We start from the raw sequence: 16,325 nt of genomic DNA, 5'->3' as shown, positions 1-16,325 counted from the left end.
GAAGGGGGAGGAAGCCACGTGATCAGGTCAGAGAGATTCCTACGCTTCAGGAGCCAAGGCCATGGGCACCCTCCTGGGTTTGTGTGGGCAGGGGCTGCCCCAGGGCCAGTGGAAGAGCCAGAGCTTAAGGCGGGACCAGCAATTCAGTTCTCAACACCCACTGCTCACAAACTTCATCGCCTGTGACTCTGAGCCAGGACTCAGCCCTTCACGCATCATTTCATTTCGTCTTCACAATTTCCTGTTGTGAGTGCTACTGTTCTTATTCCCATACACACTTTAAAGATGAAGTGGAGGAGGCCCAGAGAGGTTTAGTGACTTGTCCCACATGGCCCAGCTGGTAAATTGCAGAGTCAGGATTAGAACCCAGTTGGGCTCTGACAGTCACTCTCTTCATCACAGTTGCTTCCCAAGAGACAAAAATGGGTGATCCGGGCAGAGCCAAGACTTTGAAGTAGATGAGTGTAAGGAAAAGACTGGAATGGGAGAGGAATAATGGGAATATGAGGGAATCAAAGAGAGCTGAGGAAAGGAGAGACACAGGGTGCATGACACGGCCAGGAGGGGTATCAGGGGCAGGCAGAGGCTCAGGCTTTCTGCCCACTTGTTTGCACAGCAGCCTTTCCCTCGGCGGCCACCTTGAGTGGATAGCACCTTTCCATTGGCCTGTCCTGGGACTCCCATCCTGCTCAGCCACAGGCCACTCGACAGTGGGGGAAACACTCTTTCTCTAATTGGCATTGAAACTTACAGCCCTCCCTTTTCCTGTAGGTGGGGTTTCCATAGGAAAAAGCTGCTTCTCCATTTCCCTAGCCCAGCAACTGTTTGGAAGTCAGATCCCCACATCCTGCTTTACTGGGTCAAGTCCCTCTTGGACCGACTCTTTCTATCATTTACTGAAGGGGACCAATGGGTGCCCCTGTGTGGGGTCTCCCTTAGCAATTTCACTTCATCGGTGCCTGGACCTCTGAGATCTCTTCAGATGAACATGGCCTTGCCTGGGAATCCTGCTACTTCCATCATCATCTAATTATGGGACAAGGCTGTGACAACAGGTTTTGGCGAACGGGGCTAATCAAGCCCCCCAGGAAACACTGGAGGACTTGCCTACCCTTTGAAGAACTCTAGTGGTTTCTGAGTCTAGCCCACTCTGGCGGTAAGCATGATACGACTTCTGCCACTTCTGCTGGGGCTTTTGGGGCCAGGTGGCTACTTGTTCCTTCCAGGGGGTTGTCAGGAGGTGGCCACTCTCACTGTGAGATACCAAGTGTCAGAAGAAGTGCCGTCTGGCACAGTGATAGGCAAGCTGTCCCGGGAACTGGGCTGGGAGGAGAGGCATGGGCAAACGGGGACTGCCTTCCAGATCTTGCAGCTGCCTCAGGCGCTCCCCATCCGGGTGGATCCTGAGGACGGCCTGCTTAGCACAGGGAGGCGGCTGGACAGAGAGCAGCTTTGCCGGCAGCAGGATCCCTGCTTGGTTTCCTTTGACGTGCTTGCCACAGGGGATTTGGCTCTGATCCACGTAGAGATCCAGGTGCTGGACATCAATGACCATGAGCCACAGTTTCCTAAAGGCGAGCAGGAGCTGGAAATCTCTGAGAGTGCCTCTCTGCGCACCCGGATACCCTTGGACAGAGCTCTGGACCCAGACACTGGCCCCAACACCCTGCACTCCTACACGCTGTCCCCCAGCGAGCACTTTGCCCTGGATGTCATTGTGGGGCCTGATGAGACCAAACATGCGGAGCTTGTGGTGGTGAAGGAGCTAGACAGGGAAATCCACTCATTTTTTGATCTGGTGCTAACTGCCTATGACAGTGGGACCCCCCCCAAGTCAGGCACCAGCTTGGTCAAGGTCAATGTCCTGGACTCCAATGACAACAGTCCTGTGTTTGCTGAGAGCTCACTAGCACTAGAAATTCAAGAAGATGCTGCCCCTGGTACTCTCCTCATAAACTTGACTGCCACGGACCCTGATCAAGGCCCCAATGGGGAGGTGGAGTTCTTCCTCAGTAAGCACGTGCCTCCAGAGGTGCTGGACACCTTCAGTATTGATGCAAAGACGGGCCAAGTGATTCTGCGTCAACCCCTAGACTACGAGAAGAATCCTGCCTATGAGGTGGATGTCCAGGCAAGGGACTTGGGTCCCAATCCCATCCCAGCCCATTGCAAAGTACTCATCAAGGTTCTGGACGTCAATGACAATGCCCCAAGCATCCACATTACATGGGCCTCCCAGCCATCGCTGGTATCAGAGGCTCTTCCAAAGGATAGTTTCATTGCTCTCGTCATGGCAAATGACTTGGACTCAGGAAATAATGGTCTGGTCCACTGTTGGCTGAGCCAAGAACTGGGTCACTTTAGACTGAAAAGGACAAATGGCAATACATACATGCTACTAACCAACACCACACTGGACAGAGAGCAGTGGCCCAAATATACACTCACTCTGTTGGCTCAAGACCAAGGACCCCAGCCCTTATCAGCCAGAAAACAGCTCAGCATTCACATCAGTGATGCCAATGACAATGCACCTGTGTTTGAGAAGAGCAGGTATGAGGTCTCTACTCGGGAAAACAACCTACCTTCTCTTCACCTCATTACCATCAAGGCTCATGACGCAGACTTGGGCATTAATGGAAAAATCTCATACCGTATCCAGGAATCCCCAGTTTCTCACTTGGTAGCTATTGATTCAGACACAGGAGAGGTCACTGCTCGGAGGTCACTGGACTATGAACACATGGCTGGTTTTGAGTTTCGCGTGATCGCAGAGGACTGGGGGCAGCCTCAACTTGCATCCAGCGTCTCTGTGTGGGTCAGCCTCTTGGATGTCAACGATAATGCCCCAGAGGTGATTCATCCTGTCCTCGTTGATGGAAAAGCCAGCCTCTCAGTGCTCGTAAATGCCTCCACAGGCCACCTTCTGGTACCCGTTGAAACTCCTAATGGCTTGGGTCCAGTGGGTGCTGATACAACGCCACTGACAACCCACAGTTCCCGGCTGTTCCTTTTGACAACAATTGTAGCAAGAGATGCAGACTCAGGTGCAAATGGAGAGCTCCTCTACAGTATTAGGAGTGGAAATGAAGCCCGTCTCTTTGTTCTCAACCCCCACCTGGGGCAGTTGTTCATCAACATCACCAATGCCAGCAGTCTCATTGGGAGTGAGTGGGAGCTGGAGGTAGTGGTAGAAGACCGTGGCAGCCCCTCCTTGCAGACCCGAGCCCTGTTGAGCGTCTTGTTTGTCACCAGTGTGGACCACTTGAGGGACAGGGCCCGTGAGCCTGGGACCCTGAGCACATCGGTGCTGACAGTGATTTGCCTGGTCGTACTTCTGGCCATCTTTGGGTTGGTCTTGGCTCTGATCATGTCCATCTGCCGGACAGAGAAGAAGGACAGTGGGGTGTACAACTGTCGGGAGGCTAAGTCTACCTATCGCCACCAGCCCAAGAAGCCCCAGAAACACATTCAGAAGGCAGACATCCACCTTGTGCCTGTGCTCAGGGGTCAGGTGGATGAGCCCAGCGAGGTTGGGCAGCCCCACCAGGAGGCAGGCAAGGAAGGGACGATGGAAGCAGGCTGGGACCCCTGCCTACAGGCCCCCTTTCACCTCACTCCAACCCTGTACAGGACCCTGCGTAACCAAGGCAACCAGGGAGCATTGGCTGAGAGCCAAGAGGTGCTGCAGGACACTGTCAACCTCCTTTTCCACCATCCTAGGCAGAGGAACGCCTCCAGGGAGAACCTGAACATTCCTGAGTCCCAGCCTGTGATGGGCCAGCCACGCTCAAGGCCCCCGAAGGCTATGGGCAGCCCCGCAGGGAGGCTGCCAGGAGACGCAGGCAGCGAGGAGGCTCCACTGAGTCCACCGGCCTCCTCTGCAACCCTGAGGCGGCAGCGGAATCTCAATGGAAAAGTGACCCCTGAGAAAGAGACAGGTCCCCGTCAGATCCTGCGGAGCCTGGTCCGGCTATCTGTGGCTGCCTTTGCAGAGCGGAACCCTGTGGAGGAACTCACGATGGATTCCCCTCCTGTTCAGGTACCTTGGGTGTGGGCAGCTCTCTCTGTGGTCACCCCTGGACCACCACATCAGACACCCCCATTACCCTCACCTTCACCACATGCATTCCTTGGGCTCACTAGGGACTTTACGGTATGTTGGATGCAGTGGGTCAGGGCACAGTTCTGAGGTCAACAGAATTTAGCTGTTGGGCACCTTACTTGCTATCTCTGAGTCTTTGTTTTCCTCTCTGTAAAGCAGAGATGATGGTAAGAGCATCTGTCTTGGAGAGCTGTCCTGAGGACTTAATTAGTTCTTATAAAAGCACTTACTTAGGGTCTGTCAAGTAGACACACAGCAACAGGCACGCCTCAGAATACATGCTTTGGGTTCAGACTGCCTGGGTTCAAATGCTGGCCCCACCTCTTCTTAGCTGAGAACCAAAGGAACATTACTCAGCTTCTCTGTTGTTGAAGACGTCTGCGTTAATTGTACCCATCTCCTAAATTTGCTGGAAGATGAAATGAGTGCACTTAAAGCCTAGAATAATGTCTGGCACATAGTGAGCACTCAGCAAATGGTTACGATTACTTCTGCAAAAGCTCTTCATCTCTTCTTATCTGGGCAGCCTCCCCATGAAGCAGGCCAGCATGGGCATCATTGTCCCCGGGCTCAAAGGCTGCATTTGACTTGCCTGAGACTAGACTTTGCTGGCGAGGCCTGTAGAATGGGGCAGTGGAAACAATCTCAGAACTTGGGAGTCTGGCAGATCTGGGTTTAAATTTCAGCATAGCCGCTTAGTAGCTGGGCAACCTTGGGCAAGTCTGTCAATATCAGAGCCCCCCTTTCCTCATCTATTAAATGGCAATTATGATGCCAAAATTACCCTGCGTCTACCTCCCAGGGGTTGAGGATCAAATGGGATAATGAAGGACAAAGTATCTAGCGACCAGGGATTTGCTAGACAAAAATGGGAAATCTTTTTCAGAGACTGTAACTTATCTCACACCCATATCTGTTCCTCTCCACTTCAGATAACTTTCCCTGTGCCAGGCTGCCCACTCAAGGCACACTTCTGTTTGGCCAGGCCATTGGCTCAGGTTTCCTGTGGAGCAAGGACACAGCTTCCTTCCCCTACACCCTCCCCAGGAAGCCACCTGGCGAGAGCCCGGCTCCTCTCTTAGGAGTCTTGCCCTGGGACCTATGTAGCCCCAGAGGTTGCCCAGAGCCATTCATTCGTTCGTTCATTCATTCATTCGTCAAATGCTTACTGAGGGAGCTTTTTGAGCCAAACACTGTGCTAGCAGAGATAGCAGAGAACAGGGATTGTGGTTGAACCCACTGGGGTGATGGAAAGAAGGGTGCCCAGCTGGGATCAACTTGACGGAAAGAGGCAGCTTGCTTAATGCTCAGGTCTTTCCAGCGGCCACAGCAGAGCCAGATCTGGGATCAAATTGTAGCCCGGCTTCTAACTGCTATGTAGTCCCTGTGAGCCTCATGTTCCACATCTGCAAAATGGGTGTAATGGTGGTATCTCATCCCTAGGGTTATTGCAAAAATTAAATGAGATTATACACCACCCCTACAGTTTTTAAGTGATTATCATAAGATCTATTAATAAATGAATTATAGGGGTGCCTGGCTGGCTCAGTTGGTAGAGCATGTGACTCTTGATGTTAGGGTTGTGGGTTCGAGCCCCATGCTGAGTAGACAAATTACTTTAAAGAAAAGTAAATAAATGAATTATATATCTTCACTCATTTAATCCTTATAACTACAACCACCTGGGCCTCATTATTATTCCCCTTTGACCGCTGAGGAAACCGAGACTCAAAATGCTTAATTTCTCAAGGCCATCCAGTTGGAACTGGAGAAGGGGCAGATTTAGAATTTGAATCCAAGTCTGACTGATTCCAGAGTCTGTGCTCTAACATTGAAGTGACTCTGAATGACAGCACTATGTTCAGGGCGTGGCAGTCGAGGACTGTCCCTGAAACATCAGCTAACCCTTGGAAGAGTGGCAGGTGCCTTAGGAGGGCTTCTGGGCCCTGGCAGAGAGGTGGGATCTGCCCTGAAGCAGGCAACTGGACACTGACTCTCCCAAGTCACAGTGAGACCCAGCCCTTACCACCTCCTCTTCCAACTGTCCTCTGTGGTTTTGGCACTTTCTAGCTGGAGCTGCCCAGAGAGGCCGAGTGGGCCTTCTCAGGGAAAAGTGGGGGTAGGCCCAGGAGCCAGAGGCAGTGTTTCTAGGAGTAACAACCCTTACTCCTCACATTCTCTGAGCATTTAACATTTTCAAACCATTGGATTAATCCTGACAACCCGGTGAAGAAGGCTGGATGGGTATTTCCAGCTCCAACTTAGAAATGAGGGAACTGAGGTCTGAGTATGTCTAAAAACCTGCCTAACGTTACACATACTAGAAATGACCTTGAACTAGAACTCAGCTTCCCAAGACTTGGTCTGTTGCCTTCTCTTTCACAAGTCCCTGCAGGGTCTGGTCCTGACATCTCATTCACCCCCTGCCCCACTGTCCAGCCTTTCTGAACCTCTACGGTCTCCTCTGGGCTTTCAGCTTGCAGTGCCTTCTGTTCTCATTCTTACCCTTGCTGAATGAATGAATGAATGAATGATACATTTTGCTTTCTCCACAGCAGAGTCTTGCGGTCGGAGTGTTTGAATACTGCTAAAGGCATGGAAATAACACCTTCAGACAATGCTTATCAAAGTAATAATGAATTTATGGTCAGGAAATGCCCTTTTCACCCCCATCCCACAGATTCCAGTGGGAGCAGGTCACTGAGAATGAGAATGAGGGGATGGGCCCAGGGGGTCCCCATTCTCTCCCTCAGACACCCATGTCCTGTGGTGACAGGACAAAACAAGGAACCTGCCTGCACAGGTCCCTGCCTCCGTCACTGGTCACCATCCCCCATCTGATCACACAAACATCTGAAGCTGGAGGAAAGACTATAAAAAGAAAGCGCCGGCATTGAGGGAAACATCCGGCAAGGAAGTGTGCTGGGTCGGAATTGTGTGGAGTCAACAGATTTTTCCTGTCTTGCAGCAAATCTCCCAGCTGCTGTCCTTGCTGCATCAGGGCCAATTCCAGCCCAAACCAAACCACCGGGGAAATAAGTACTTGGCCAAGCCCAGCGGCGGCAGGTAAGCAGCACATGTACCCACAGGCTTCTCGAGCCCCCCACCGGCTCGCGTGCACCCCTGCGGCCTCTGTGATCTGAGGAGGGGTGAGCACATCCCAGACAGCAGTCCCCTGGGAGAGCACCGGACTGCATCCATCCCCCCATTCCAGGCAGCGTGGTCCCGGAGCAACTGTATTTATAGTATTTATAGGACCCAGAGTCTCTAAGGAAATGACTTCATCCCTGAGGCTCTATCTATCCCCTGATTGCAGAGGTGCTGGGCTAGGGCTTTAAATGTGTAACTTTCAGCTTTCTTTCTCTTGACCCTTAAACATAATATAAGGACTCCCCGGCTAAGGATATGGGCGTGTGGATGTGTTCTTTTGGACACTCCTAGAATTAAAAAGACCTCAAGGGGACATCTAATATAATTCTTTTTTGTTACAGATGTAGAAACTGGAGCTCTAAGTAGTTTGATCCGACCTCTCTGTGTTAAACTTGAGCAAGCCAGATAAATCCTCAGGGCCTCAGTTTCTAATCTGTAAAATGGAGGTCATCACACTTCCTTGCAGTGATGGGGTAAAGATTTAATGATCAGATTTACTCGAGGCCCACAGCCCAGTGACTGGCACACAGTAGGTGCATAACCAATGCTCAATCCTTTCCTCCTAAAGTGACTTTGCTCATGGTCACATAACCAGTGAGTGGCAAAGCTGGGACCAGCTCGGGGCACCTGACTCCAGGTTCAGTGCTCTTGCCTTGACAACTCATACCTTCTTCTTTGCAAAGATGGTGGGAGGTGGTGGAGAGCACCACTGATTGGTTTTCTCATTTGCAAAATGGGAATAATAACAAGAGAACCCCTTACAGATGTGACAAGTCTGAGAAGGTGCACATACCTTGCAAAACCTAAGGCGTGACTCAGAGTAATTGCTTAATAAACATTAGTTGTTGTCATCATTATTGCAAACTTGTCACCTCCCTGCTGATTGCTTCATGACAGCAGGAATGGTCACAGAAAAAAGGCAGAAAAGATGCCCAGACCTTAAAGCTCCTCAGGGAGCCTTCCCACCTGCTGGAATGTGGGGCCAGACCTGTCCTGCCATACTGAGGCAGTCCCGAGAAATAGCCTCCCCAAGTGGTAGGCAGGGTTTGCAGGAGGGAGAGGCCAGGATGGGGACAGCAGGAGTCAGGTAGAGTCCAAGTGGCTTTTGGATTTCTCACCTTAGCTACATCTTCTGCTGCCCTGCTCTTCTGGTCTGGGATTTGGCTTCAAATAGGGAATATGGAATATTCAGTCACTTTGTCCACAAAGTATTTATTAAGCACCTACTTTGTACTTAAGCCAACCCCTGCCTTGAGCACTGGTGAGCGGGGAATGAGGCGGACAAAAATCTTTGCCCTCACTGGAGCTCATACTCAGATGGACGGAGGTGGATGAATAGATGGATGGATGGGTGACTGCACTGTCTCAACCAAAGTTACTCTGCTCCTACTTTGGGCCAGGCATTGCGAAGGAGTGGGAGGGACAATGGTGAGTAATGATATCAACGCATTCATTGTTATTTCTATTTGCTGAGTGCTTGCAAGGTGCCAGGCACTGTACTGATTTCTTCACATACAATGTCTCATTTTACCCTCACATGCCCCTTGAGGTGGGAGTTATTATCCCCATTTTAGAGATGAGGCAACAGATTCAGAGTAGTAGCACGAGGCCTGGGACCAAGTTATCCAGTTCGTCTGACTCTGAAGGCCGAGCTGTGTATCCAGTTCCTTATGTGAAGGAATGAATGCTGGCATGAATAGAAGAATGTTCATGAACAGGAATGAATGAATCTATGTGTGAATTTCCTCACTCATGGACTGGTTGGCTTCCTTTGTAGGAGCACAGTCCCAGACACAGATGGCCCAGGTGCCAGGGCTGGTAGCCAGGCAGAACCAGACCAGGAGGAAGGGCCCCTGGATTCTGAAGATGATCTCTCTGTGAAGCAGCTGCTAGAAGAAGAGCTGTCAAACCTGTTGGACCCCCACACAGGTAAGGAACTCCCCAGGATCACTCTGACCTTGCTTCTGCCTCCAAGGTCACCTTGCATGCCCTCCATGGGAGAACACAGACATTCTGTTTCTGGGCAGGAATATCAGCAGCATTTTACTTTCCCTAAAGCTTCAGGCAATCTTCATTTGTTTAAAGACAAGATGCTACTTTGATTATTCATTTTAAAAATCATAATAATAGCAAATGAGCTCTTGGTATGTGCCAGGTACTGGGGAGTGTCTCATATACATTATCACATTTAATCTTCCAGTCTTTGGAGGCAGATGTTATGAGCTCCAATTTAGAGATAAGCAAACTGAGGCTCAGAGAGGCACTGCAGCCTGCCTAGAGTCACTTAGCTCATCAATGACAGAAAGGGAACCAACCTGGGCCTGCATGCCATCAAGGAGACCTCCCCTTACTTCCTAAACCACTAATTTGTGTTTCTTTGGTGGGCTTAAATATCCTTTGACCCTGAGAACTGAGTCAAATCTTTAATGTGTTAATATTTCTAATTGAAACAAAAAAGCACATTTTCTAGAGAAACAATTAGTTTTGATATTAAGTACATAATCTGGTGCTAGCTGGACATTGGTTAGCCTCCTTTAGGTAACATAGCATACCTCTGTACATCCCTACGCTGTGGTTTTCTGTTTCTGTGGTTAATAATGTTTCTCAGCTGGACGTATCCTATGTGCTCCATTTGGCTGTAAACACATCGAAGGCATGGCAAGGACTATAGCTAACAGGCGCACCTGGGTGGCTAAGTCGGGTGAGCGTTGGACTTCAGCTCAGGTCATGATCTCATGGTTCATGGGTTTGAGCCCCATGTTGGGCTCTGTGCTGACAGCTCAGAGCCTGAAGCCTGGTACAAATTCTGTGTCTCCCTCTTTCTCTGCCCCTCCCCCACTCATGCTCTGTCTCTGTCTCAAAAATAAATAAAAGCATTTTTAAAAATCTTAAAAAATAAACATGGGGAAAAAAATCTTTACAAAAGTATAGCTAAAATTTATGGAGAGCTTTCTATGTACTAGTCCCTGTTCTGTGTTCCTCACGAGAAAATCTTACAAGATAGAACATCTTAAGAGAAACTATTTGTTATCACCATTTCATAAAGGAAAAAACTGAGGGGCGAGGGTGTTTAATAATTTTCCCAAGGTTGTGCAGAAAATGGTTACTAACACTGGCAGTGTGGCTCTAAATTAAAATTAAGGAAAGTTAAATCTAATTAAAATTAAGTTAAATGAAAAATTCAGTTCTTCAGTTATAGCAGCCACATTTCAAGTGCTCACTAGCCACTTGTGGTTAGTGCATATTGCTTTGGGCAGCACACATACAGAAAGTTTTGTAGGACAGCATTGTCTAGAATCTACAACCATGAGGTCCAATATGGTAGCCACTAGCCACATTTGAAAAAGGCTAGTAGGAATCAATTTGGGATATATGGGGGCCTGTACCTGGCTCAGTGGGAAGAGCATGCAACTCCTGATCTCGGGGTTGTGAGTTTGAGCCCCATGTTGGGCACAGAGATTACTTTAAAGAAAAGAGAATCAGACATCTTTAAAAAAACAAAAACAAAAACAAAAACAAAACCTGGAGCGCCTGAGCCGGCTCAGTCAGTAGAGCATCTGACTCTTGATCTCTGGTGGTAACTTCTAGTCCCATGTTGGGCATAGAGCTTACTTAAAATAAATAAAGAAATAAAATGTATTTTAAAAAGTGTAACTTATTAATTTTTTAAAAAGGATGTGATAGGGGCGCCTGGGTGGCTCAGTCGGTTGAGCGTCCGACTTCAGCTCAGGTCACGATCTCGCAGTCTGTGAGTTCGAGCCCCGCGTCGGGCTCTGGGCTGATGGCTCAGAGCCTGGAGCCTGCTTCCGATTCTGTGTCTCCCTCTCTCTCTGCCCCTCCCCTGTTCATGCTCTGTCTCTGTCTCTCAAAAATAAATAAATGTTAAAAAAAAATTAAAAAAAATAAAAAGGATGTGATAAACATATAAAACACACTTCAGATTTTGAAGACTTAGTATGAAAAAAATGTAAAATATCTCATTAATTAAAAAAATTACATGATAAAATGGTATTAATTACAAAAATGTTTTACAAATCAATTTCATCTTTCCTTTTGACTTTTTTAACATGGCTCCTAGAAAATTTAAAATGACCTCTATGGCTCGCATTAATCTCTACTGGCCAGCTCTGGGCTGGAACCTGTGAGCTTTGCTGCCACACGGTCCTGCTTCTCCACAGCACAGAGGGCAAAGAGCACAGGAGCACTGTAAGAAGTGGGGGGGGGGGGGGGGGGGGGACGAGGGCAGCAAGGATAGAAAAGCCTGCGCTGCTCACAGGGCAGGGCTGAGAAGGGGTGAGCTCACTGACCCCAGAAGTCTGGGGAGCATCCATCTGATAATATGATAAGGACAATATTTAACTGGTCACACGAGCTCATTGAATGCTCCCAGCAACCTGACCAGATGAGTCCTACTATTTCACCACTTTGTGAGAGAAAAAGGAGGCTCAGAGAGGTTAAGGGATTTTCCCAAGGTCACACTGCTCATAAATGGCAGAGGTGGGAAATCAAGCCCAGGCCAGCCCAGTGTCTACCTGCCTCGGGGTGGATTCACCACTGCTTTTCAGCCATTCTTATACACTCCAGTGATTTTCTCATTCCAAGCCTCATTCCTTCTGAAGCTCTCTGACCCTGGCACAAAAGCCTGATTCTATAACACCAAAAAAGTTTCAACCTTATTACCAGAGTCTCAGGGAACTAAGGTTTACATTTCCCAAATGCCCAGGGTTAATATTTATGTTCACTGAGTCATTCAAGAGATGCTTACTAAGTCCCAGGCAGGGGCTGGACCAGTGGGGAAGAGGTCTGACCCTGACAAAGCAAGACTAAGACTCATTTATCAATATAAACAGTGATTAGCTGTATTTTGGAATAACTTTTCCAAATTACAAAAGTAATATTTGGTTAAGGTAGGAAAATGTAGGCAAACAAAAAGAGAATAAATCACTTCTGCCCAGGAGTAACTCCAGTTAACATTTTGACATATCTCCTTCCAGTCTTTTATTATATGCATAGATTCTAAAGCAGCTCACCTGAAGCAAACATTAAATACACACTAAAGTGGATGTTGTACCTTTTTTTTTTTTTTTTTATTAAACACAGTTGCTTAACCATAAGACTTATACTTTTTTTCCTTTGACTTGGCCTCTACCATTGGGCCCAGGGCTAGTTTTCTTTTTTTTTTCCTTAAGTTTTTATTTATTTTTAAGAGAGACAGAGACAGTGTGAGCAGGGGAGGGGCAGAGAGAGAGGGAGAAAGAGTCCCAAGCAGGATCTGCACTGCCAGCACTGAGCCCGATGCAGGGCTTGAACACACAAAACTGTAAGATCATGACCTGAGCCAAAACCAAGGGTCAGACACTTAACTGACTGAGCCACCCAGGTGCCCCCAGGGTTATTTTTTTGAGATAGTATTTTTGTTCAAGAGATGTGAAAAGGAAAAGCGTGATGGTGGCATTAGGGATCTAGGGGACAGTTTTTCACTGTCCCATTCCTGGGACAGCCCTTAGGCAGACAGCCCTTTCCCAGCCTTGAGGCCAGGGTTTCCTGCAGCTTGAGAAGTAAAGTTTGAGGAGTTTAGGGCATACTGACAGTACAGACCTTAGCAGGCCTGGGGATTCCAGAGGCCACAGGTGGCTACCCGGAGCACCCAGGGGGATAAGGGGCCGGCTCCTCAGAGAGTGGGTGGGTGGTACAGTCACATGAGGCTTTGAAGTCATCAGATTTGGTGTCAAACCTTGGTTTGGTTGCCTAGTAGATGTATGATTCAACTTCCTGGAACTTGAGTTTCCTCATCCATAAAATGGGATAGCACTCTTAACTTCAAAGGGATGTGCAGAGGTTAAATGAGAGAAATAGATAAATTGCTTGGCACGAAAGAACTTAAGAAGTGGTCACTATTATTATGAACACAGGCAGATGGCAGGACCAAGTCAGGAACTTCAGCCTTGGCTAAGAAGAGGGATGTCCCCTCCTGGCCCCCCCCACCCCCCCACCTTCCCACCCCACCCCCACCCCACCCCCTGGCAATGCCATCTTCACCTACTAGTGCCCTGAGGGAGTGAGGATCCCGACTACCTGAGTAGATGGAAGACACCCAGCCTGAAACACACCAGGCCCAGGAAATTCTTCAGGAAAGGGCCAATTTCTAATTCAAGGTCTTCTTCCTCCTCCTGCCTCCTCCCTACTCAGCTCGTGTGGGTACTTCAGTCAGCAGCCTTCCTGCCCAGCAAGCTTCCCTGTCAGGGCCTCTTCCTTCCCGTCCCCCTCTGGCCTCCCCGTCTGTCCCCCGCCATTTCCCTTCCCTCCTTTGTCCATTGCCCTTGCCCTGCCCACAGCCCCACCCTGGCCTGCCTGGCCCTTCCCAGGGCCCAGCCCTCACTGCGTCCCCTCCCTCCCATGCAGGCTTGGCCCTGGACCGGCTGAGCGTCCCTGACCCGGCCTGGATGGCGAGGCTCTCTTTGCCCCTCACCACGAACTACCGTGACAACGTGTTCTCACCAGACACTCCGGCCATGGAGGAGCCAAGGACCTTTCAGACGTTCGGCAAGGCGACGGGGCCTGAGCTGAGCCTGACAGGCACGCAGCTGGCCAGCACCTTTGTCTCGGAGATGAGCTCACTGTTGGAAATGCTGCTCGAACAACGTTCCAGCGTGCCTGTGGAGGCTGCCTCAGAGGTGCTGCGGAGGCTCTCTGTCTGCGGGAGGACCCTCAGTCTGGACCTGGCCACCAGCGGGGCCTCGGGCGCAGAAGGACAGGGGGGCCCAGGTGGAAAGAAGGGGGCCGAGGGCAGGACTGGCAGCAGCAGCAGCAGCAGGGGGCTGTGGATCCAAGAACCAGGGATGTTAGGGAGCCCAGGCGCTAAGGATCCTGGGACACGAGCTGCTTTCTAAAATCCTTGAATTCACTGTTGAGAGGTGGCCCAAGAACTTTAGGGTGACCTATGCTGCCCCACAGAGGAGGCAGGGGAGCCACGACTAATATCTGACTGACCAAAGCAGCCCCTTGTGAAGGGCTGGCTCTGCCTGTGAACTTTTTGGAGTGAATTTTTTGGCTGAAATGAGTGTTTGTTGGCAAAACACATGTACAGCACAGAGGGTCAGGCCTCCTGTGGAACAGATGCCAAGGAGTGTCATAAGCAGGAAAGGATGGCCTCATCGCATAGTTGGGGGTGGGGTGCTGGTCCTGGGCTGCCAGGCAAAGCTCTCTGACCTACTAATAAAGGAAAAGCACTGGCTCATTCTCCTGTTTGCACCTGTCAAGAGGGTGCAGGGGAAGGGTAGCAGAGTGAGGTGTCCTTGTTGCCCATTTCCTGGCAAGATGGTATGCTGGACATGGACAGGAATAGGGCACATTAGTACACAGTGCTAGGTACACAATGATGAACACATGTGCTCTTGACCCTACTTCCCTATTGCTACCTTATCAAATAATCTGCTTCTCAGCTGGAAAATTAGGGCTAAGAAAAGCATGACTATTTATAGAGCATTTATGTGAGCCAGTAAAGCCCTGGGCTTTACGCTAGGATTTAGTTTAATTTCCCAACAATCTTGGGAGGGAGGTGTTATTATCCCCATTCCACAGGCAAGGACGTGAGGCTTGGAGAAGCAGAGTGTCTTGCCCAAGATCAAGAGTGGAGGCAGAAGCAAGCTTTGGAACTAGTCTTCAACACCAAAACCTCTGCCCTCCACTTTGACACTACACTGCCAGCCAAGGAGAGGAAAGGAAAAGGCCCCGCAGCTGAGCTGAGCCAGGTGTGGACTTACCTGAGCTCCCCTCATGAAACACTGTTGAACGTTTCCAAAGCTGCTCAGGCCTCCACAGCTCTGCATTTCTGAGCACAGAACAAGAGGGACTTGGATCTAATCTGACACGGGCCTGAGCTTCTGCAGGCTCCTGTGCTTTCCCAGCGATTAGCCCTTCAGGTACAGACGTCATCCTTGCAGACGCACCGTTCATGGTTAAATCTTCCTCTGTCACAGCAGGTTTGGGCCTGTGAATTCAGGCCCTAGAGAACAGTGTATGAACTGGGTCTATGAAATCGATACTGACAGCAGCAAAACTTCCAGGGCAGGAGGGAGCAAAGAAATAGCAAATATTTTTCCAAGTCTCAGCCTTATAATTTTCCTGGAAATTTCCAAGCAGTCAGTCAGCTAGCCATTCAGCTTCTCGGTAGCATGGGGCCCTCCTGGACACTACAGGCAAAAATTCCTCTCTGTGCTCCTCCTTTCGTTCTCTGTTGGAGGCCAGTACTTATGTTCATTGTCCACAGTAACAGGCCAATCATACTCCCAGCCAGGGATAATGAAAATCATATATATTTGGAATCCAATGTGGCACCCTTATCCAGTTATTCCATTTTACAGATGAGGAAAATGAGGCCCCCAAAAGTTAAGTGCCCCAAGAGCAGGGTCTCTGGGTGTGTGTCACCTCACTTTAGGCCCAAGTGATCTCCTTACAAGATCTGTGAATTTTAAGCTATTGGGTTCCCAAAGTAAATGAGACAGGCCAGGGGAAACTAAGCAGACAGGGTCTCAAGCCTGACCAGCCAGGTGACTGGCACAAAGCAACAATGGATATATACTTAACTTGTTGAATGAATGAGTGAATAAATGGATAAATCAGTGCTTCAGAGTTTCCTTTTATCTGTATTGGAGCTGCAGGTAAGACGTCATTAGAAAGAAAGAAAGAAAACTTCCATTATGGGAAATCAAAGTCTGAAAACCACAGAACTAGAGTAAACTATGCTGACCGCCACTCTCCACCCACAATTACTAGTGGATTTTTGATGCAGAGCTCATGTTGGGAGGGTGGAGAAAAGAAGAGATGGGGGAACAGCCAACCTAAGAAACCCGGAGCCAAATTAATTAATTAAAAAGAAAGCTGGAACTGTGGCTGTCAAGTGGATCACTGGATGCCCTTGATCACTGCTTCACTCTAGTTCAAAAATCCCTAATCTGTAGCTCTTGGACCTTGAGAATACTAGGCAAAGCCTTGTGTATAGGTGTTTTTCTAGGCAGAAGATGCAAAGTCCTCATCAGATTCCCAAAGGAACAAGTAACCTATGAAAGGT

At 49.2% G+C, this 16,325-nt stretch overlaps 1 protein-coding gene across 1 annotated transcript; it reads left to right on the top strand.

The window, feature by feature from the left end:
• Positions 1-824: 824 nt before the first annotated feature.
• Positions 825-15,879, top strand: PCDH12 (protocadherin 12). The gene is made up of 4 exons (XM_030320381.2): positions 825-4,042; positions 7,074-7,171; positions 9,033-9,184; positions 13,658-15,879. Exons 1-4 carry the CDS (start codon positions 1,163-1,165, stop codon positions 14,143-14,145), a joined length of 3,618 nt encoding a protein of 1,205 aa, XP_030176241.1. The 5' UTR covers positions 825-1,162; the 3' UTR covers positions 14,146-15,879.
• The last annotated feature ends 446 nt before the right edge of the window (positions 15,880-16,325 follow it).

This window comes from Lynx canadensis, chromosome A1 (genome assembly GCF_007474595.2).
Source record: "Lynx canadensis isolate LIC74 chromosome A1, mLynCan4.pri.v2, whole genome shotgun sequence".
Lineage (NCBI taxonomy): Eukaryota > Metazoa > Chordata > Mammalia > Carnivora > Felidae > Lynx > Lynx canadensis.
This window is presented reverse-complemented; position numbering and strand designations above follow the sequence as displayed.

Excerpts from the sequence above, each read along its gene's own strand:
- PCDH12 (XM_030320381.2), top strand. The coding sequence starts at position 1,163 with ATGATACGACTTCTGCCACTTCTGCTGGGGCTTTTGGGGCCAGGTGGC. Across the intron at positions 4,043-7,073 it reads TGGATTCCCCTCCTGTTCAG|CAAATCTCCCAGCTGCTGTC; the intron begins GTACCTTGGGTG and ends CCTGTCTTGCAG. Across the intron at positions 7,172-9,032 it reads GCCAAGCCCAGCGGCGGCAG|GAGCACAGTCCCAGACACAG; the intron begins GTAAGCAGCACA and ends CTTCCTTTGTAG.